Genomic DNA, 23,734 nt, shown 5'->3' with positions numbered 1-23,734 from the left:
CACCACATCAACGCAATCATCATTAATTCCCTAAACAATACAGTATAATAACTATTAACACTGGTACTCAATCAAACAATGGTGGGCCAAATTTGTACATGATTTTTAGGGCGGCACTGTGGCTAGCACTGTTATGTGTGGAGTTCGCATGTTCTCCCCGTGTCTGTGTGGGTTTCCTACGGGAGCTCCGGTTTCCTCCCACAGTACCAAGACGTGATACAAACTTGACCTGATGAATCTTGTGTAAGCAGTAACTACCTGTCCTGTCATGAACTGAACCAAAGTGTGTACAACATGATGTTAAGATCCGAATAAATAAATAAATAAATAATATATGATTTCTACAGGTGCGGGATGAAAACACGCCCTCACTCACCAGCTTAAATGTGACGTTTTTATTGGTTTGAGGCTCGTCGACTATCTTCTGCAAATTAGCAGCAACTACGTGGATAAAACAAAATAAACATTAATCAGCAGAACACAAATACGACCAAACGAGACCTACAGGGTGGATAATACAAACCTATAACTAAATCCCTTCCATCTACCAAGCCTGCAGATACCAGCTCCTGGGACACTCCGTCTGCCGTGTCTGTAGGATGTTGGACCACAGAATCATGTTAGATTAGTATAGAATAGAACAGAACAGAGCAGAAAGCCTTTATTTGTCATATATGCAACCGCGGCAGGATTTATATCCACAACCTCCTCACTAGGCTACCCCTGTCCATATGTCCCAGACTCCAATGGTAAACTAGTGGACTGAGACCTGAGCACCTAAAGGCCATAAATACATAAAGCTGCATTTTGTTCCTAAAGAGACAGAACTCAGAACTATCACAGCTTACATACATGCAAAGCAGGGCTCTTCCTGTTATTAAATACTGTTATTATAGTGATGTTATTATAGTGATGTTATTAAATACTGTTATTAAAGACTTTATAGTGCTGTTGGTGTTTAAGGTGTCTCACCTCGACCAGGCATGAACTCAAATCTTATATCGTTAAGCTCCTTCTTCAGGTTTCTGGAGGACAAGAAATAAAACATTGCGTCAAGTAACTCAATAAAATGAAACTTCATTTTATATCTTTGTTTAACACTGAATCTAGTAACTCACACACGGCACTACTCAGAATGTGTTTTGGTCAAATCTCCAAACCTTTGTTTAATTTTGTTTAAACAAAGAACTTTGTTTAAGAGGACGATGAGCTGTAGATGAGTAACAGGACCGAGTTTTTAACCTAGAATTAGTAATTACATGAAATATAGCAGCATAGAGAACATGTTAAAGCACCAGAACACTTGTTAAAACACATGTTAAAGAGGGGGGACAGGAAGAAATACTAGTTTTTCAGTGTTATAGGGAGTTTTTATGAACGTTTTAAATGATATATCCTAAATGTGCATTTAGATCCATGTGCAGGACACTTCGCTCAATTAAAAAATGCATTTAAAGTAAATTTTCATTTACATTTATACATATAATGTCCTGAATACAGCAGAATGGTCCAAATTTCATTCTCATAGCTGCTTCACATCATATTATAAATACATGTCAGCTCTTTTTAACACTCTTAATCAAAATGATGAAACGGCAGCAGATTTGTGACATTTTGTTTTATTTTTAAGGTTTTAATGCTGGTGAAACGGAGCTGAATTAAAACCCCAACACACAGACATACCTCAACCTCAGTACCAGGCTGATGGGCGACTTCGTGGCATCGCTTGCTGGAGCTGAAGCCGGAGCCGGAGTCGGAACTGGAGCCGGAGTCGGAACCGGAGCTGGAGCCTGCGAGTTAAAATTCAGTAAAGTCATGATTAAAACAGAAATGACTGAATCATGAGTGGATCTGAGGATTGGTGTTAGAAAGCTCACCTGGGCAGGGATGGGAACAATGGGTGGGCACTGTGAGATTTGAGGAGGAGGTAGATCAGCCTGGCTGGTAGCGCCCGCCTGGAGGTGAGTGCCTAACGTCTCTCCTGTCTGAAAAAGCTAGAAAACGTCCATAAAAGCGTAGATCACTATTAACATGCATGATAGCAGCACACACCTACACACCGCTACACACCACTACAAACCGCTACACACACCGCTACACACCGCTACACACAGATACACACACCTACACACCGCTACACACCACTACAAACCGCTACACACACCGCTACACACAGATACACACAGATACACACACTTTCACACCACTACAAACCGCTACACACACCGCTACACACAGATACACACACCTACACACCGCTACACACCACTACAAACCGCTACACACCACTACACACTGCTACACACACCTACACACAGATACACACACCTACACACCGCTACACACCACTACAAACCGCTACACACACCGCTACACACAGATACACACACCTACACACCGCTACACACCACTACAAACCGCTACACACCACTACACACTGCTACACACACCTACACACCGCTACACACAGATACACACAGATACACACCGCTACACACCACTACACACACCGCTACACACAGATACACACACCTACACACCGCTACACACCACTACAAACCGCTACACACCACTACACACTGCTACACACACCTACACACCGCTACACACAGATACACACAGATACACACCGCTACACACCACTACACACACCGCTACACACCGCTACACACACCTACACACAGATACACACACCTACACACCGCTACACACCACTACAAACCGCTACACACACCGCTACACACCACTACACACACCTACACACACACCGCTACACACCACTACAAACCGCTACACACCACTACCCACCACTACACACACCTACACACACACCGCTACACACCACTACAAACCGCTACACACCACTACCCACCACTACACACAGATACACACACCGCTACACACCACTACAAACCGCTACACACCACTACACACCGCTACACACCGCTACACACACCTACACACCGCTACATACCACTACAAACCGCTACACAGATACACACACCTACACACACCTACACACCGCTACACACAGATACACACACCTACAAACCGCTACACACAGATACACACACCTACACACCGCTACACACCACTACAAACCGCTACACACACCGCTACACACCACTACACACACCGCTACACACCACTACACACACCACTACACACCACTACACACACCGCTACACACCACTACACACACCGCTATACACCACTACAAACCGCTACACACCACTACACACCACTACACACAGATACACACCACTACACACAGATACACACACCTACACACCGCTACACACACCTACACACTACTACACACCCCTACACACTGAAAAACAAGGATAATTTCAGCACCACCAATCAGGGTCTTGATGGTTCGGGTGTACCCAGAATCACTGGGTGGAACCCAGACTGGATGCCACCCCCAGCCAATCATGTCTGTATATAAACGCCCCACCGGCTGACAGACCCACTGGGGATTCACCCTGGATCGCATCAGTAGATGGCTGGCATAATTTATCTCTGGAACACATAAGCGCCTTTAAAAAGGTGAAATTCTGATTGAAGGTTTCTCACCTCTGCGCTCCCCAGGCCGTCCTTCACTCTCGGCGACTGTAAGAGACAAAAAAGAACAGGAGTTTAACACGGGTCAAAATAACGACAGAAGGACGGCAGGTTCAACCAAGCGCTGCCACGTTTAGGCCCTCAATACACACACAAGTGTTCGATATTTACATTTTTGGCAAAGCAACTTCCTTTGAGGGTTAAGGGCCTTGCTCATGGGCCTAACAGTGGCAACTTTGGGGTGGTGGGGCTTGAACCAGCAACGTTTTAATTACTCGTCAGGAACCTTATCCACTGAGCTACTGCTAGATATGATTTTGCAAAAGCAGTTTGGAAATTTACGTTCCACAATTTTTGGATTGCTGCTACTTTTGTTGAGTGGTTACACTAATTGAAGACACACCCATAATAAAGGGGTAGGATTGGCTGGATGCTGCCCCGTTCTTACCATGACATACAGCTCATCCTGAAATACTAATACATACAATTAAACTGCTGATTAAATGAAATCTTCCTAAATGTTAGGAAATGTAAGCTGACCATCATTTAAACATAAATTATAACACCAGTGAATATAATTACAAATAACGTCCACAGTTTGAAGGCCTCAAGCAACATGATGGATTTTTATACCAACCAGGCAAAAGCTTCACCTGATCTGGTGTTTAAGGGTGTTTAGGACCAGGATGAACGGATTAAACTGGTGGAACCAGGCGTGCTTGGGCTTGGATAGTATAAAAACCAGCAGCCACGCCGGCTCTTCATGGACAGGACTGGACGCCCTTCACTAGAGGTGATAAGGTCCATCAGGATAACAGCACCAATAAACACACAATAACAATAGATTATTATTTACGATGCTACCAATCAGGGTGTTATGGGTTTAAATCCTAGTTCCACTGTTGGACCCCTGAGCGAGGTTCTTTACCCTTTTAGCTCCATGTGGAGACGTATTATATTCATTATATTGTTTGTACCGTACTTGAGTAAATGACAGAATTGGGTGTTCCTCTTTTTCTCTTTGTTAAAATGTGTGTATTGTGCATTAGACCGAGTGCGTTAGTGCTTTACACTCTGCTGATTATTCGCTCATTACGAGATTATACCAGATTAATACCAGATTAATACCAGATTAAAACGAGATTAGGTCTCAGTTAGTTAGAACAGCTCACGCGTGTGATTAGTGAAAGTAGTGAAACACACACAGCGATACAAATGGCTTCCAGGAAAGCGACCTCCCAAAAAAATACCCCGTGTGCCTCTCTAGCATTCGCTAAACTAACAGAATTCCTCAATACTTATATTTTCCTTAAAATAACTGCACAAAACTGAAATCATCACGTCACCTCAATGTATGAAAATATAGGCACACTATATGGTCAAAAGTATTCGGACACCTGACTATGATCATCTGTGTGATCTTTTCAGCTGGAAAAGAACAACAGCCGCTCTTCTGAGATGTCTGTGTATGGGAATTTGTGCCCATTTAGTCAAAAGACGACAGCATTTGTATGACTAGGCACTGATGTCAGTCAAGAGAAGAGTTTAGGTCAGGGCTCTGTGCAGGACACTGGAGTTTCTTTAAACCGAGCTTGCTGGAAAAAGAAAGGGCCTTCCCTAAACTGTTGCTGAACTGTTTATAACTCATTTATTACACCTGTAATAAATACTTTTGTCCAGTTAGTGTATTTAAAGACGGGAGGGACTAAATCAGCACTAATTGTGCTTTAAAGTTTCGTCCCTGTAGATGAGGTGTGTGTAACTGATCTAACGCCACTAGCCACGCTGATGCTCTGATCTGACACTAGGAGTCACTGTTGCAGAGGCAAATAAGAGGAAGCCTTATCAGCCAGAGTGAAACCTGTGTGTAAATTACATCTTTCCATCATATTAACGTGTATATAAACACATTCGGGAACCCTACACTCCTCTTCATCTGCTTTATTCTGTTCCTGCACGTCGATCTACCGAGTGTTTAACGCCTGACTGATAACGGGAGGAGCTTCCTTGTTAACGGAGCCATTTGTACGTGCAAGAAAAGAGCCCGACCCTGGCTGGAGGAACTTCCAGAGGCTGAGAGAAGCGCACTTGTCGCCGCAGTGGGCTAACCGACTTGGCCGGCGGCTCCTTCAGGGTCAGAGACATAAACACAGATCACGTCAGACAAACGACTACACGCAGTACAGCAGGGTGCTAACAAGGTGCCAACAGGTACGAGAACCGGTGAGGGGGGCGCGTCTAAACCCAGTGTTTGTATCCGTTACCCGTAAAGCAGCGACGGCGGCTTTGCCTTCCTCGCTCTCCTCGTCCAGCTCGTCGTCGCTCCACTCCCATTCGCCGTCTTCTGTTTTATGCAGCCTGCCGCTGGAGCCGGGAACCCGTCTTACCTGCACACATCAACACCACACCTAGTTCTCTATATCCTAATTTAAATGTGGTTATTTTTTAACTTTAATAAGCTTTTTATTATTTTAAATGTCTGAGTCTCACCCTTTTGGATCGTTCTGTTATTGTGGGCGCCTTCTGTAATAACTTTTCTTGCAGAAATTCATTATTCTGGGAAAAGAAAAGCAAACAAAACAAAGCTAAATAAAAAAAATACTGTTTTTATCATGGACATGACAACATTTTATTAAAAATACACCCTGGGACTGCGGCACGTCTTTTTTTAATGTAAGAAAATTAATTAAAACAAAAATACAATTTATGAACCTATTTACCCTTTATATATATATAAAATACAATTCATGAACCTATTTACCCTGATTAAAAAAATAAAATTTATGAACCTATTTACCCTCATTAAAATAAAATACAATGTATGAACCTATTTACCCTTTATATAAAAAAATACAATTTATGAACCTATTTACCCTCATTAAAATGACCCTATTTGACCCTATTACCCTATTTACCCCCCACAATGTACCGGGAACATCCCCGAATACTCCTGCTATGCAGTACCTGCACACTAAATGCCAGCATCCACGTACGGCTGATTTAGAGCGCAGTATGCAATCTGCACCACCCACACGCGGACTAAAAAAGGACGTGGGTTTAATGTGTGCATGGGGTAGAACTTTTTAGTCATCTGTGAATACGCTGGTGCTTGGACAAGCCCAGATCTGATTAAGGAGAGCCGGATCACCACATGCCCCCCTCGACACGTGTCCGATCTGTGGCCACTTCTTATCACCTGCCAGTGTTGGGTTCCCATCCCATCCAGGAGAGCCACACTAAGCTCCATGTGACTCAACCCCCACCTTCAGTTTGATGCCTGTTTCCAGGGAGGGAGGATCATTCAGTGTACCACAAGAGTTCACAGAACATTAATTAACAATTGTTTAATACATCAACGTGACATGGACAATTTAGCTGGAGAGAAAAAGCCACACTAAGCCCCATGTGACTCGACCACCCCTCCTTACTTGCACAGGCACCTGGAACAGTCCCACACTTAATATAGCAATAGCAGCAGGAAGACACCCTATCTCTCTTCCCCTCCCTCAGACTCTGCTGAGATTCAAACATGCGAGTTTGAACACTATACAGACAGCGTATATGAGGAACACGGATAAGACGCCTGCTATACGAACACATTCACACTATTTTCACACTCTGCAGCACGGTAGACAAATGAGCCGAGACGTTTACCTTCGCTTTCTGGAAGAATTTATGTTTCAGAAGCTCCGATGATGTCGGCCTGGGTGGAAAAAATAAAAACGGGATAAACACGCAGGTTCTTCAGTCACAAAATAAGCTGTATATCCATCACCTGTAACACAATTCACCTTTTCTCCGGGTCCTTCTGCAGGCACAGCGAGATCATCTTCCTGAAGGACTTGCCGTATTTCTTCACCATCTCTTTATCGGTGATGCCTGTTTCCAGGGAGGGAGGATCATTCTGCAGGGTCAGCATCAACACCTACAGCGTGGCACAAAGTTAGATTAGAGTTCACACGACAATTAACCGTTGTACACCAACATAATAAGGAAAATTCCGCTCAAGGGAAAAAGCGACGTCTAGTGGTGGAACGGTGGAACTATAGGATTAAATACTTACTGGGGACACCCAAACTTACTTTCATGGGAGGATACTTGTGGTAGGGTGCCGCTCCGGTGGCCAGCTCGATGGCTGTGATCCCGAAACTCCAGATATCCGCTTTGAAGTCATAACCCTTCACCTTTAACAACAAAAACAACAAATGCACTACTCATGCATTCTGGGAAAACGGAACATCGTACAGGTGGTCGGTGAGGGATCGGGTGGTTTACCTGCTCCATGACCTCCGGAGCCATCCAGCATGGAGTTCCCACGAACGTCTTGCGCACCTTATTCCTGGTGATGTCACCGCCGGTGGACAGGAAGGCACTTACACCGAAGTCTGGGGACGCAACAGAAGGCGCTCTTTTATTCCCCAAAACACCGAGGGGTTCACTGAGCTGCTTCTCTTACTGGGACGCAAGCGTAGAATTAATTACGCGGACACCTGACTGTGTGTGACGTACCTGCGATCTGGACGGAGCCGTCCTCCCCCAGCAGGATGTTTCCAGCCTTCAGATCCCTGCAAACACACACGGCACAAAACATAATGAGCATTACACACACACACACACTGCTGTTTGACAAAGCTGATGCTTTTCTCACAAGACTTTGAAGTACGTCTGTGAGAATTTGTGCCTATTTAGTCATTTAGTCAAAATGTTGGTCAAGAAAGCCTCAGTTGATGTTCCGGTTCATTCCAGAGCTGTTCAGACACTGAGCTTTTCCTCATGTCTTTATAGTGCTTGCTTTATTGTACTGGAAGAGGAAAGGGCCTTCCCTAAACTGCTGCTGTACAGCCGGATGCATATCATTCACTTTACATGATGGATTTGAGCTAAATAAAGGAACCATCGACTTGCTTGCTCGCCTCGTTTCGGATGCGAGACGCACTCGGTGTCTCTGTCCACTCAGATTTGGATCTGTTAAGAACCCTGCTGGCAAGGAGGATTTTCAGCTGAGGACAGCTCAGTGTGTGTGCATGTGTGTGTGTGTGTGAGATGCTGAGCCACTAACTGGACCATCCTGCCAGCGGTAGTCATGGTGACAGACTCATGACAGAGGCTGCTACAGGAGGTCACTCGGTTCGGATTGAGAGCGGTAGGACGCCGAGGCACGTCTGCGTGTTCAGACGGTCTGACGACCTTCCTAATCGTTTATTTCACGCCCACGCCGAACCGAGCGCGTAGGACCATTTACGAAGCTCTTCTTCAGTTCGGGAGGTGCTGACCTACAGATCAGAGATACGGCACAGAATCAAACCCACAGGACTGAGACGAGTTGCTTCTGAAAGGGCAGGGATCTACGTACGGGCACATTAGGCAGCTTCCTAGGGCCCAGTCGTCACAAGGGGGGCGGCGAGACAGAACAGACATCCTAATTATAATAATCAAACATTTAATCATATGGTCAAAAGTATGTGGACATCACACTATAAGCGTGTTAGCCTGTTCATGGCATCGCAGCTATAACAGCCTCCTTTCTAAAAGGTTTGTAAATGTGCAAACAAATTAGATTTATAAAGTAGGTTCGCTTGGAAAGAAACCACCACAAATGACCCCGAATCGACCCCAGCATGTTCCTGACATCTGCCCAAACTGGACTGGACGCCTAAACTGGAGTCAGATAGATCTGAAAACCACTCCAGTATTCATAGCAGTCTCAGGTTCTAGATTAAAAATCCTGCTGCTGAACATGTAGGTCTTGTGTAACATCAAGACCGAGCTGTTGTTGCGCCTGGATGTTTCCACTTCATGACTAGGGCGGAAATATTATCTACGGACACAGATAAAATTGCTAATCCTGCTATTAAGAAGGTGTGTCCGCATACATGGTGGTCATTTATAAGCGTCTTCTTCAGGACCTGCTGCACTTTTGAGTTTCTGTGCCGCCGTGCAGGACCGACCGTCTAGACTGCAGGGACAGACGAGCCAGACGGACTGACGTGTCTGTGTATTCGATTCTTTTCTTACATCTGACTTGTTTAATTTAGCTCGGATTCGATGAAATCGACGGCAGGATTGAGATCTGACTGATAAATAAAGGTCAGACCAGTGAAAGATGATGAATCCGTGAATATGTTGGCATTTCGGATGCTGGCAGAAATCGAGTTCTGTCCAGGAGGGGGCAGCAGAGGAGATCTCAAAAATCAGACCTCATAACACAGAGCCCTGCTCTCCGGACACATATATAACCATAATATATATTATTAATATATATATCACACACACTATATTATATATTCATTATATGCAATACCCACATAGTTTTATTACTCTGCTATAAAACTGGCATTAAACTCAGCGCCGCTGTCTGACAATTTTTTTGTAACTACAGCATTTTATCAATCAGAAATAAATAAACACAACAACCATAAATATATGAACCTCTTTTTAAAACCACTGGCAAGCATCTGAACCCTCTCAGCTCTGGGGTGCCGTGCAACGTCTGACCCTATGTCTATATGACAAATAAAGGTGTTCCATCTACCCTAGATTATTATTATGTAAGGCTTGTTCCCCTTTATCTCCCAATCTAGTCATTTCCAATTCTCGACTGCCTATCTGTTGCTGCTTGCACAACCCGGATCTGATCGAGAACAGCCGGGTCACCAAACGCCCCCCTCTGACACGTGTGAAACTGTCGGCTACTTCTTTACACCGCCTCAGCACATACGGGGCACCACGCTGCTCTCTGCCTCTTTTTAGTGTGCTGGCACCTCAACCAGACAGTAGGAGTCACTGTCACAGGAGCAAGAGGAATGCTGCGCCACACGGGTGCCACAACTGCATAACTTTATGCAAATATGTCCATGTATTTACCATCACGGGCACGTTAAGCTGGCATTTTTTGACCTGTTTTGCATTTATGTACAATGGAATTAAAGTGGTGAAAAAAAAACCTCAGTGCTTTCATTATTATGGGGCAACAGAGGAGATCAGGGCAGAACAGGGTGGTTGTAGCCTCATGGTTAAGGTACTGGACTAGTAATTGAAAGGTCGCTGGTTCAAGCCCCACCACTGCCGGGTTGCCACTGCTGGGCCCTTGAGCAAGGCCCTTATGCCTCAACTGCTTAGACCGTATACTGTCACAGTACTGTAAGTCGCTTTGAATAAATGCGTCAGCTGAATGCTGAAATTGCGAATGCAAATCTACACACAACCCTCCTATTAACGCGAGCTTGTGACCTGCACTGAGGGTGCACTGATACAGCATGCACCCCTTAATAACTAGGTTCACGTAACCCCAAGCCCCCGGAACTCAGGCAGCACCGTTAGCAGGTACAATCACTACAAGTCGGTGCTATTTTACAGACAAGCTGCACCGCTGGAGATGCGTTTTATCTTCTCATCTCTGTATTGTTTGCTGTATTATAGAAAACACAGCTGTTCTGCTATAAAAAGCAGACAGCCATGGAAGAACCTAGCCGCGAACATTTACAGCCCCTTTAGAGGACGAGGATAAATAAAGCGGTTATTTATTTATAGACGTGGACGTTCCCTCCCGGCCGCGCAGGTGTGGCGGCGTTCTGAAAACGTCCTGAAGATTTATACTTGCCGATAGATCTTTCTCTAACTCTTCATACTGGTTCGGTCACTTCCACGTCCAGTGGCTGAAGAACCCTTTTACTTTGACGTTTCCATGACAACCTATTTACTTCCAGGGGTCAGACAGGCGAAAGACCCAAACCCAGACTTTACTACCTGATCATAAACAAACCGGCACAAGATGAGAGTGTAAGATGTTCTGAGCCTGCTGAAAGTACACGACGTGCTTATTTATCAACCCCCCCCCCCCCCCCCCCCCCCAGGTGACCCTCACATGGGCCAGCTGAGAAGCACATGCGAGTAATTAGAGCGGCCTGTGAAGCCACCGCGCCCGAGGTGAGAAGCCCATCGGTAGGTTGTCAGACGCTGCATCTGAAACCCCGCCGCTCTGGCACGCACGTAGACGCGAATGAGGCGGTGAAAGACCTCGCGAGTCCGACTCGCCCCGCTGCCTCTAATTGCTTTCCGCTGGCTCGACACGAGTACCGTGTGATTCCTTCTGATTCTCTCGGCTAATTCTGGACACCAATTCTGCTCTCGCTCATATGATCCTGCTTATGGGGCGTACGCAGGGCACAGTGGGTAATTTAGACTGTATAATCAGCCTGACTTGTTTATTTCTTGTCTCGGAGGTTAAAAGCAGTGCAAATTCCTTCTCTGGGTACACGGTTCAGTTCAGCATTTAAGCAGACGCTTTTATCCAAAGCGACTTACAGTACTGTGACATTGTGTTGTCTAAGCAATTCAGGGTTAAGAGCCTTGCTCAAGGGCCCAACAGTGGCAACCTGGCAGTGGTGGAGCTTGAACCAGCCACGTTTTGTTGTTTTTTGTCGTGTTTTCTGCGTATACCATTGTACGACACCCCTGGACTCGAGAGCGTTAAAGGTCTTGCACATGGGTCCAACTATGGATAGGTAGCAGAGCTGGGATTCAAACCCACAACCTTCTAGATGGTTACTGTACAGTTCTTCTCACTAGGCTGTCCCAAAATAGCAGCAAAACAATTAGACAGACTAAAGAAACTGCTGATTATAGGGTGTGCAGACTCCTGTCCGGCGTCTAAAGCACCCACAATAGGTACGTGAACATCAGAACAACAGAAGTTGAATGGCTCCACCCCTGGCAGGTGAAAAGAAGCGACCCTCGACCCTCAGTCAGAGAGAGATGGAGAAAGATCAGCTCCAATCAGACACTAATAGATGCAAATAGGGTGCAAAAAAGCGATTGGTAGTGGTGGGGCTTAAACCAGCGACCTTCTGATCACTAGTCTAGTACCTTAATCATCGAGACCCTTGTTTATTTATTTAGATTTTAACCATTCAGCTTTGAATGACCAGTAGATCCCTCATCCCAACATAAAGCAGCATGACTTCCCGTGGCTCACCTGTGAATCTGTCCGTTTTTGTGCAGGTACTCGAGTCCCTGCAGAACCTCCTTCAGTATGGTGGCTATACTGGGTTCATCCAGCACCCCGGTCTTGTGCTCGCCCCGTGAGATGATGTGCTTGATCACGTCCAGCACCGAGCCTGACGGTGGAAGAACACAGAGGAAATGAATAAACGGTCTGAGGAGCTCCTTCCACATCGGCGCACTGAGGACCCAGTTTGCTGTTCGCTGACCTTTTCAAAGCTCCTCCAATGAGACGAACTGTTTGATACGACATGGTAAAAGCGACTCAGGTCGTACAAACAGCTTAACGTGACTCATTGTAGTAAAACAGCGAGTGAGGAATGTGATTAGTGGAGGAACTTATGAGCAATAATAATGAAAAGAAGTTTAGTGCTCCTGTCTCCTTCTTTTACCACATTAAACCACGTTAAGCTTTATTTTGAACCAGAAGCGTTTTAGACTCAGAATTCTCACAATTTCTCAGAAGCTGGAGCTGTAACACAAGTTTAAAAGTGAAACAGTGAGGACAATCCAGATAAACACAGATACATGTGGAGCTTTCAGACAAACAAATGCAGATTCGTCTCATATTCGCACTTTGATGCCGAAGCTGAGCATGATTACTTTTTGAAGGCCGTGCACATTAAAAAACACGGAGGAATTATGGTTATTCTGACAGAAGGGCATCAATAAACAGAATAAATGGGGAGTAAAATAATCTGTTTGGATTTAAATGGCAGCTTCAACTGTACTGCGATGTTCGGAAAGACCCCACCGAGCTGGCAGGCCCACTTTATAGGATCCAAGTCGACAATTCGACATTCACACTCGATTTAAACCATCGCACTCTTTCCAGTTCTTTCTGAGACTTTCCCAGAAGTCTCGTATAGCGCCGAACGGTAAAGCAGCCCGGCCGTCCGCGCTGCAGATACGGAAAGCAAAGGCTCTTTGTCCCGCAGCCTGTCGGAGTCGCCGTTTCTGGTTTCCGGCCGCTCGTGGGTTTGAGGGCAGGGTTAACGCACGCCTACAAGGTCGGCGAGCAGATAAGCACGGCAGGCCAATGAGGAGGGGAGGATCGGCGTGGGCATGAAGGTGGGGAGGTCAGGAGGGCTGAGGAATGCACAGGAAGCATCTGGTTTCTGGAAAAATTCCACATGGTTCTCAGTCTCAAATACTGATACGCTGCACGGACGTAAGTATGTGGACAGTAGCCTGGACACATCAACACAAACGCGTTTGTAATGGAATAGTGTGCAGAGACGGTGAGGAACACGCTGATGTGCTGCTGATAAGTGCAGCTTCCTCTTCCTGTCATCCCTCACGCTGATGAAAGTCTGTGCGCTCTAATTGTCTGACGCCTGTGATTAGCGCAGTCGCTGAGAACCCGCCGACCTCGGCTAGCGCTCCTGCAGCTGCTACGCTGTCCACCGCCCCTCAGCATCCAGCTCGTTACTGCCCAAGTTCATCAAACATCACCGCTGCCCTCAACTGCACCGCTGCCCTCAAAGAAACGAGCAGCGAGACCCAGCAGAGCTGTTCAACTTAATACCACAGATACACACAGGAGTGAAAAAGTAATTGCACCCGGTCTAACTGCTCCTGGTCTAACTGCTCCTTTATTAATTATTGGTGCACGAATAAGCGTGTGCTACCGTTCCTCCAGGGCGGCGTAAAGCGTTATTATAAACCAGCACGGAGAACGAACGATGTTTTTAATCATTTCATGTACATACAAGACAGACAGACGAAAGAACAAACGAACAAACAAAAGAAAGAAAGAGCGAATGAAAAGAGAACAAACAAAAAAAGAATGATAGAAAAAAAAGAAACAAAACAAACAAAAAAGAAAGAATGAAACAAGAACAAACAAAAAAAACTAAAAAGAACAAACAAGCAAAAGAGCAAATAAATGCAAGACAAAAAGAGGGAGGAAGGAAAATGATCAAACGAACAAACAAACAATCGAACAAAATAATAAAAGAAAGAATGAAAAGAAACAGAGAACAAACAAAAGAGCAAACAAACAAAAGAGCAAACAAACGAAAGAGCAAACAAACGAAAGAAAGAAAGAGGAAGGAAGGAGAACAAACAAACAAATGAACAAACAAAAAATAACGGATAAAAGAATAAACAAACAAATAAACACAAAAAAAAAACAAATGAAAGAAAGACAGAAACGAAAAAAAGAAAAAACTAAAGAACAAACAAACGAAAAAGCGAACGAACAAAAGAAAGAAAGAAACAAATGAAAAAAAGCCAGAAAGAAAGAAACAAATAAACAAAAGAAAGAAACGAAAGAAAGAAGAGACTCACCACCACTGAGGAGCTTCATCACCAGCCACAGCTCGTCCTTCACCACGAACGAGGTGTAGTAGGAGACGATGTTGGGATGGTGGCACTGGCTCATGGCCTGGATCTCTTTCTGCACACACAGAGACGGTCGTATATTTATGCACTTTTCCCATTTTTCTTCCAATTTAGTCATATCCAATTCCCAAAGAGTGTCTCCTCCCCTGCTGCAGACCTCTACCCAGGCAGAGGAGGGCTCTCCGACACATGTGTGGTGCCAACCTCATGCTACATAAGGTCCGGACTACTGATCATAGGCCTCTGAACAAGATTGTTAACCCTCCATTGCATCTAACTAGATCTGCGCCCTGACCGGGGTGTATTAATGCACTGCGCCCAGCCCCACTGCAACCCTGACCAGGATAAAGCGGTGGTAAAATCTGAAAATAATTACGGTCTTGTAAAGTTGCAGCACTTGCGCATTATTTAATGCCGATCAGATTCCACGTTGCAAGTTTGAACCTGCGGCGTGTGGAAACTCCTCTGAGCTCCGGGATACGGGATGGTCGTAGGTGTGGCGTCTCTCACGCCGATGAGTCAGGAATAGCAGGGGGGGGGGGGGGGGGGGGGGGGGTTAGGGTTAGGGTTGAGGGGGGGGGGGTTGCTCTACAGTAGACTGAAATATTCGACTGCAGAAATAGAGGTTCCGATTCATCCAGGCCGGAAAAGGTAGAACAAAGGAGGTCACGTGGATGAGACGGTGTTACTGGATATAGACTTCCACCTCCGTAATAGTCCAACAATGAGTCTGGAAGTGAAAGATCTGCTGGGTGATGTGACCCTCCTCCTCCTCGCCCACTGTTCCTCTTCACCGAGAGCTTCCATATCAGTCGGTTGGAAGGGGATTGATTACCCGCTGCCTCCAGAGCTCTGGGTGTGCTCGGGTGTGTTTTCAGCCCAGGCCTCGGGCTTATTTTTTTTTCACTGTTATTTTTCTCTGATGGAGAAGCTGCCAGACTGGAACGGATTGTATCGTTTCATAATTTAATCCAGCGTTCAGGCCCGAGGACAGGAACGCGTCTGTCTGCCGGAACACACTCGGGGTCTCTGTGCTATTAGTTCTGGCACTTCTGAAGATTTGTGCGGCCCTCGGTGGTGCTGGAATCGGTGGTGGGTCGTAATTGCCAACGGAGCTCACAAGCCTGTAAAAGCTCATTTGCCGTTCGGGCCCTCATGTTCCAGAGCGTAATGAGGGATGGAAGCGGCCACTTCGTTACTGCGATTGAAGGGGATAAGATCCCTGAAAAAGAACTGGAGCTTCTGCTGGAATAAAGGAAGAAGACGAGAGTTCTGATTGGTGGACTGATGAACGACCTCCCCGCAGGGCGTCGCTCACCAGGACGAAACCGATGAAGAATCTGAGCAGCGCAGCGTCTCGTCTAATCGGACGCATCACGTGGACGTCCGGGGAGGATACGACACAGAGGGGCCACTATGGGGACACCATTACATCACTGTTACTCTGTGTTCGGCACGGTGGGAGAGTCGCGGATGAAAGACCTCTCTCAACCCAAAGAGCACAGAGTACGAATAATAACGAGGACACAATAACAGAAACAGGGACGTTGTAGCCCAGTGGTTAAGGTACCGGACTAGTAATTAAAAGGTCGCTGTTGGGCCCTTAAGCAAGGCCCTTAACCCTCGATAGCTTAGACAGTATACAGTCACCGTATTGTAAGTCACTTTGGATAAAAGCGTCCGCTAAATCCTGAAAATGTAAAATGTAGAAACACCAACTGAAGAATGGAGCTTTATTCTGAAGCAGGCAGCACGTTTGCGAATGCAGCCGCGTGGGCGAGACTTATCGCCGCGATGAATAATTAATGGCATCAGAACTCGGACGGGTAGCAATTCGATTAGACGACCAACAAACGTATCAGGAGAGGGGCAAAGCACCAGCAAAGGGAAGCAGTCGTGACCAAGTAAAAGCTGAACTAGAACATCAACTGACAGGGCAGTTGTAGCTTAGTGGTTAAGGTGCTGGACTAGTAATCAAAATGTCGCTGGGTCGAGACCAATCACTGCCAGGCTGCCACTGTTGGGCCCTCGAGCAAGGCCCTCAACCATCGATTGCTTAAACTGTATACTGTCACGGTACTCTAAGTCGCTTTGGATAAAAGCGTCTGCTGAATTGCGAACAGGCGGCACGGTGGCTCGGTGGGTAGCGCTGTCGCCGCACAGCAAGAAGGTCCTGGGTTCGATCCCCAGGCGGGTCGGTCCCGGTCCTTTCTGTGCGGAGTTTGCGTGGGTTTCCTCCGGGAGCTCCGGTTTCCTCCCACAGTCCAAAAACATGCAGTCAGGTTAATTGGAGACACTGAATTGCTCTATAGGTGAATGGGTGTGTGTGTGTGTATGCCCTGCGATGGACTGGCATAACATCCAGGGTGTTACTGTGTGCCTTGCGCCCATCGAAAAGCTGGGATAGGCTCCAGCACCCTCCCACGACCCTTATTGGATAAGCGGTTAAGAAAGTGAGTGAGTGAGTAAATTGCGAACACATTTATCACTTCAATTAATAATTAATGGCATCAGAACTCGGACAACTAATATCAACCGAGCATTTCTTGACCAGCAATTGGTCTTTTGATTAAATAGGCACAAATTCCCACAGAATTCCACATACTTGTGAGAAGCCTACTTAGAAAAGTGGCTGTTGTTCTAGTCAAAATGATCCCACCATGGTTTCTGAAATGGTATGTCCAACAAGCTCATAGTCAGGCGTCCAAATACTTTTGGTCGTTCTGAATTTTCAGCACAAAGGATGAAGTAAAGCTCCTCTGAAGTTCTCCTCAATCACATGCTCATTAGATCAGCACTTTCTTCATACTTTAAAAATGTCGGCTTTTCTTCTCAAAGAATCTTTAAGATCCCACCACAAACAACACAGGACTTGAAGGAAAGCATTCCCAGAGGGATTACAGCATTCTGGTGTGGATCTTTTCAGGATTATCGTCTTAGAACGTCTTTAGCAGATCTCTGAGCTCACAGCCCAACAATGCCAGTATTGCATTACAGCAATAATTCCGATAAAATGCCGGTCGACTCGTACCATCCTCGCCGTGCATTCTTATGACCTTTTTATTTTCACGTTTAGGCCAGAGGACGATCCAGACTCGTGTCGAAGATCTCTGGAAATCTCTCCGAGTCCTTCAGGCTGGTCTGAGGAACGATCTGTGTTTACTTTAAGGCTTCCTCTGTGTTTAAGAGGTTGCTCAGCAGGCCGTAAAAGCACAGAATGACAGAGGGGAAACCCACATACCTACCACCCTCGCTGTTTTCCATGTGCCCTACTTTCCCCTCCTTCCAACTTTATCCTCTGTTAGCCAGGCAAGGAAACTATAAAAGCCTAATATCCTAAATAAAACATAAATAGAGGTGAGATTAGAACCGGATAAGGTCTGAGGGTAACCTGACCTCGCTGGCTGAAGACGGTCCTCACAGTATATCGAATTAAAAGCCCTTAAATCCTCAACTGATCAGATATCATTTCAAAGGATTAAATCAAAGGCAGATTTAATGATACTTGTGATTGTTTTAAGTGACGTGTTGTGTATGTTTTAGGGGCAGTGGGTAGAGCTTTGGTCTATCAATCGAAAGGTTGTTGGGTCCTTGCGCAAGGCCCTTAACGCTCTCAGCTGCCCCTGTGCTCTGACTCCAGCTTCCAAACGAGCTAGGATATGTGAAGAAACTATTTCTGTACTGTACGTGTGTATATGTATATATGACAAATAAAGGCGTTCTACTCAATTCTATTCTACGTTTCTCTCTTCTCTTTGTTTTCTTTGGTCCCTATTTATCTATCTGTCTGTCTGTCTGTCTGTCCATCTAATCTATCTGTCTCTTCCTGGTTTTCTTCCAGCCATAACTGCTCCTTGGCACTTGACAGGCTGTCACTGTAAATAAGAACTTGTTCTTAATGTCTTGCCTGGTTAAATAAAGGTAAATAAATATATACATATATAAATACTGGAGGACTTACTGTAGGGGGCCTTGGACCTTGACCTTATGTCTTTGTACTAAGTCTGTGCAAAGTATTTTCCCACAAACGTGTGTGTGAGGGTTTCTGATTTAATTCCTTTTAACTATAGAAACTGCTTAAAGATACAGGAACCCGCTAATGCTGGTCAGGATCCATAAACCAGGATGGTATTCTGAGACTGAGCTTTCTATTCTGTCTGTCTATCTGTCTGTCTGTCTGTCTGTCTGTCTTTTTATCTTTCTGTCTATCTATCTATCTATCTGTCTGTCTGTCTGTCTGTCTGTCTGTCTGTCTGTCTGTCTGTCTGTCTGTCTGTCTGTCTAATTATCTGTCTGTCTGTCTGTCTGTCTATCTATCTATCTATCAATAGTATCTGTCTGTCTGTCTGTCTGTCTGTCTAATTATCTGTCTGTCTGTCTGTCTGTCTATCTATCTATCTATCAATAGTATCTGTCTGTCTGTCTGTCTGTGTGTCTATCTATCTATCTATCTATCTATCTATCTATCTATCTATCTATCTATCTATCAATAGTATCTGTCTACCTATCTATCTACTAAGATCAGACATAACATTATGACCACCTTCCTAATATTCTGTTGGTCGCCTTTTGCTGCCAAAACAGCACTGACCCGTCGGGGCATGGACTCCACTAGACCGCTGAAGGTGTGCTGTGGTATCTGGCACCAAGATGTCAGCAGCAGATCCTTTAACTCCTGTAAGTTGTGAGGTGGCGCCTCCATGGATCAGACTTGTTTGTTCAGCACGACCCACAGATCGTCTTTCTCTGTTGTACTGTGACCGTGAGAATATGATTTATGGAATCTGGATTTCACAGATGTGGAGACACCAGGAAATGCTCAGAGAGAAGCTGCTTGGAGAGTGGCTTCAGGGGCCAAGTCATATTTTCTTTCTTAGAAAGAAATCACCAAAAAATTTCTCATTTTATTAAGATTTAAATGTTAGCTCAAGCTCACGCTGTCTGTGCTTAACTGGAAGACTGTGAGGTTGACAAGAACGAGCAACACTCCTTAAATCTACAGATATTTACAGATTTTTAATTTCCTTTGGGATCAATAAAGTATCAACCTACCTACCTACCTACCTACCTACCTACCTACCTACCTACACTACCTACCTACCTACCTACATACCTATCTATCTATCTACATGAAGTACCATTTAACCACAAGCTCCATGATCGGTCCAAACACCGACCCTAATCTCCTCTCCCGGGTTTACTGTAAGAGGAGCGGATCAGACGACCTCCCGGCAGCAAAACCTACGAAATTAAGAGCCGTCAGAAATAAAACGTCAGCTCTACAACGCTCCTCTTTGTTTATCATCCTGGCAGGATCCTCTGAAAAGACTGAAACCCTGCTCGACCGGTTCAGCGCGCACTTCGGCAGAAACCCTTAAAGCTGTGCCTCACCGCCGACGAGGCGCAAGGTCCCCCCCCCCCCGGAGCGCTCCACACACAAAGAATGCTTTTCAGGAACGGCTTAACCGGCCAGATGTTAAGCAACATCATAAAATAAAACAGAACCTGATTAGAAACATGCGCTCTAGTTTTATACAGTACATAAATAACATAAAAGGACAAAAGTATCGGGACACCAGTTTTAATCATTGCATTCATGTGTTTCACTCACTCACTTTCTTATCCGCTTATCCAATAAGGGTTGCTGGGGGGGTGCTGGAGCTTATCACAGCTTTTCAATGGGCGCAAGGCACACAGTAACACCCTGGATGGGGCGCCATTCACCTATAGGGCAATTCAGTGTCTCCAATTAACCTGACTGCCTGTTTTTGGACTCTGGGAGGAAACCGGAGCTCCCGGAGGAAACCCACACAGACACGGGGAGAACATGCAAACTCCACACAGAAAGGACCCGGACCTTCTTGCTGTGAGGCGACAGTGCTACCCACCGAGCCCTCATGTGTTTCAGCCACAGCATTTGCAATCATGTGTAATAGATCAGTCATATAAAGAGAATTACATGCTTCTGACTCTGCAGCAATAGTTTAGGGAGGGTCATTTCCTGTATGAAATGAACTGGAACAACATCAGCGCCCAGTTCCCACAAATTCCCACGGTCTTACTTCAAAGTCTTAGAAGAGCGTCTGCATTCGTTTTAGAAATGGGACGCCCGACAAGCTCATAGTCATAGTGTACAGTATATTATAATTATTATGGATATTATAGGTGTGCGTGTGTGTGCAGATTTTTTATTACCAGTAGCTCGTCCATGCTGGTCTGGCATTTCTCCAGGTTGATGCGCTTGATAGCGACCTTCTCCTTCCTGGGTAAGCAGTACGCGGCCTGGACAACCGCCGTGGCTCCGCTCCCTGTCAAAATAAATACATAAATGAATAAAAGAATTCACATTTAAGTCGATCTCAAATCTGCCGTCAAAGGTGCGTCTGTTGTTTTTGGTTTGATAGAGCTGCCTGTGCTGTTTAATGATCAGATATGAGCAGATCAGAACCCTACAGCGACTGTGGGTACAGCGCTACGATGGGAATAATCAGAATTCAGACCATGTAGCGTGCACGCATCACTTTAGTACTGGAGGAGTTTAAAGTAGCCGAGGTCTCCAGGCAAATGAGATCAGAAATCAGGAGCCGCCAGGCTGATGCTAAAATCTGTGTATAGAAACACCTTTATTTAGGAATTGCACCGGATTCCCAAATATAAAAGTCACCTTTTTTAGGTCGTTCCTTCTAATAATGGACTTGTGACTACAGTTTTCAGAAATCAATAGAGCGAAAGCTTGTACTTAAGGTCCTACCTAATTCATGGACGTGAAAATCTCATCACGGACTGTAGAATGAGCCGTTTTCCGTGTAATATGCAATTTGCTGTGAAATTCTGCTGTTAATCTGCACTATGAGGCATCCAAGCGATCCTACGGCAATTCAGTTAGCAATCGCTTAGTCAAAATGTCCAAGATGTCAAAGCAAAGCAGCTAAAAACACGAGTAAACAGGACTCGGGTAACCGAGTTTAGAAAACTAACAACCAATTCTGTGGACGCAGGAGGTCAGGGGTCAAAACACGGCCGAGAATTTTCATCTTTAAGACCGGGCGCTGGATGTTCTAGGTTTACATTCAACTATTAAGGTAGCTGTGCTGTGTATCATAGCTTCTATTTATTCTATCATTTGATTTATGAGTGTCATTTAATGACTGTCGTTAATCCAAATGTCCAGGTCACTTAAGCTCAGACAGTTCTGCAGCTTCACAGTAAGAATGGAAAACCAAGGCCGCTCGGGCGGCGCAGCGGTAAAAACACACGCTGGAACCAGAGCTGGGATCTCGAATACATCGTATCAAGTCTCAGCTCTGCCTGCCGACTGGCCTGTTGTTCATGTAAGGGGTGGGATTAAGCACAGAGATGGGAAAAGAGTGCTTTTAGGGTGTGTCTCTCCGTACACAACGCTGAGCTGCATTGCACTCTTCGAAGTGTAGGTGACAAAATGCGTACGGCTGCTGCCCACGTGCCGGAGGGAGAGTGGGTTAGCTTCGTTCTCCTCAATCAGAGCAGGGATCGGCATTGGTGGAGAGGAAGCGTGACGCAATTGGACGAACTAAAAGGGAGAAAAAACATTTTTTTAAAAAGAACGGAAAAACAAAAATCAGGACTCAGTCCGATTCAGAAGCGAGCTCAGATCACGGTGAAGTCACGCGGAGGCCAAGATAAAGATCCGAGTCGCCCAAACCTGCGCTAACCAAACACCCTACAGTAACCCCGACACAGCCTGTCTGTCTTCAGCCGCGGGGCCACGTGTTCCACGAGAGGCGGGGCGAAGCAACTGGAATTCCTGAACTGAGCCACGCCCCTAAGAGAAAGTCAGAAAAGGTTTCACACCTCTGAAACGTTCCTCAGCTCTTCACATGAGAGAGCAGAGAGAGAGATGACTGAATGAGAGCGAGAGCAGTGATTACTTCTGTCAAATATCATAAACGTCGTTAAATCGACTTTAAAGGGTTTACGTAGTTTCTTATAATAAACTCAGATAAATAAATAAAAAACCTGCTTCCTCATTCCACTAAGAATCAGAAATTTTAATCCAGGCCTCAGGATTAAAAAATAAATAAATAAATAAATAAACAAACAAACAAACAAACAAACAAACAAACAAACAAACAAACAAACAAATAAATAAATAAATAAATATCACGTCCATGAATCTATGAAAGCAACATTTTTACGACCAATTACAACAAACTGCTTATCAGCTAAACTGGGTTAAGTCAAATACTGAACGGAGAACCAGTGGCCTGATGAAATCAAACACTTTGCGGCAACACTTTAGGGAAGGCCCTCTCCAGTTCCAGCATTACAAGCACTATAGAGACATGAAGAAAAACCCTGACCTCAGGCTCACCCAACAGCTTTGGAATGAACCGGAACATCAACTTAGGCTTTCTTGAGCAACATCAGTGCCCAGCTGTACACCTGAATGGGCACAAATTCCCACAGACACACTTTAGAGTCTTGTAAGAATCCGTTTCATTAGAGTGGTGGCTGTTATAGCTGAAAAGATTTATAGCTGTTTTTTGAAATGGGACGTCCGACAAGCTCATGGTCAGGTGTCCAAATACTTTTGGCTGCGTAGTGTATTTATATATATATATTTATTAGGATTTTAACGTCATGTTTTACACACTCACGTACATTCATGACAGGACAGGTAGTTACAGGTAATTCGTAGCTCCAGTTTACCTCACTTGCACGTCTTTGGACTGTTGGAGGAAACCGGAGCTCCTGGAGGAAACCCACACAGACACAGGGAGAACATGCAAACTCCACACAGAAAGGACCCGGAGCGTTGCTGTGAGGCAACAGTGCTACCCAC

General features: G+C 45.3%; 1 protein-coding gene across 2 annotated transcripts in view; it reads right to left on the bottom strand.

Moving 5' to 3' along the window:
• oxsr1b (oxidative stress responsive kinase 1b) overlaps positions 1–23,734 on the bottom strand; it is a 29,641-nt gene that overhangs the window by 1,194 nt on the left and 4,713 nt on the right. Inside the window, exons 2-17 of one of the 2 annotated variants that reach the window (XM_062985325.1) lie at positions 21,109–21,221; positions 14,860–14,968; positions 12,542–12,683; positions 8,077–8,132; positions 7,843–7,952; positions 7,650–7,751; positions 7,359–7,492; positions 7,222–7,270; positions 6,058–6,123; positions 5,832–5,954; positions 3,580–3,615; positions 1,878–1,994; positions 1,684–1,790; positions 973–1,025; positions 524–592; positions 377–441 (exon numbers count right to left, since the gene is read on the bottom strand). In XM_062985325.1, the coding sequence (XP_062841395.1) occupies positions 377–441; positions 524–592; positions 973–1,025; positions 1,684–1,790; positions 1,878–1,994; positions 3,580–3,615; positions 5,832–5,954; positions 6,058–6,123; positions 7,222–7,270; positions 7,359–7,492; positions 7,650–7,751; positions 7,843–7,952; positions 8,077–8,132; positions 12,542–12,683; positions 14,860–14,968; positions 21,109–21,221 (1,451 nt within the window). The remainder of the gene's footprint in view (positions 1–376; positions 442–523; positions 593–972; positions 1,026–1,683; positions 1,791–1,877; positions 1,995–3,579; positions 3,616–5,831; positions 5,955–6,057; positions 6,124–7,221; positions 7,271–7,358; positions 7,493–7,649; positions 7,752–7,842; positions 7,953–8,076; positions 8,133–12,541; positions 12,684–14,859; positions 14,969–21,108; positions 21,222–23,734) is intronic. The other variant, XM_062985326.1, reaches the window with a different exon arrangement.

This window comes from Trichomycterus rosablanca, chromosome 23 (genome assembly GCF_030014385.1).
Source record: "Trichomycterus rosablanca isolate fTriRos1 chromosome 23, fTriRos1.hap1, whole genome shotgun sequence".
Lineage (NCBI taxonomy): Eukaryota > Metazoa > Chordata > Actinopteri > Siluriformes > Trichomycteridae > Trichomycterus > Trichomycterus rosablanca.
This window is presented reverse-complemented; position numbering and strand designations above follow the sequence as displayed.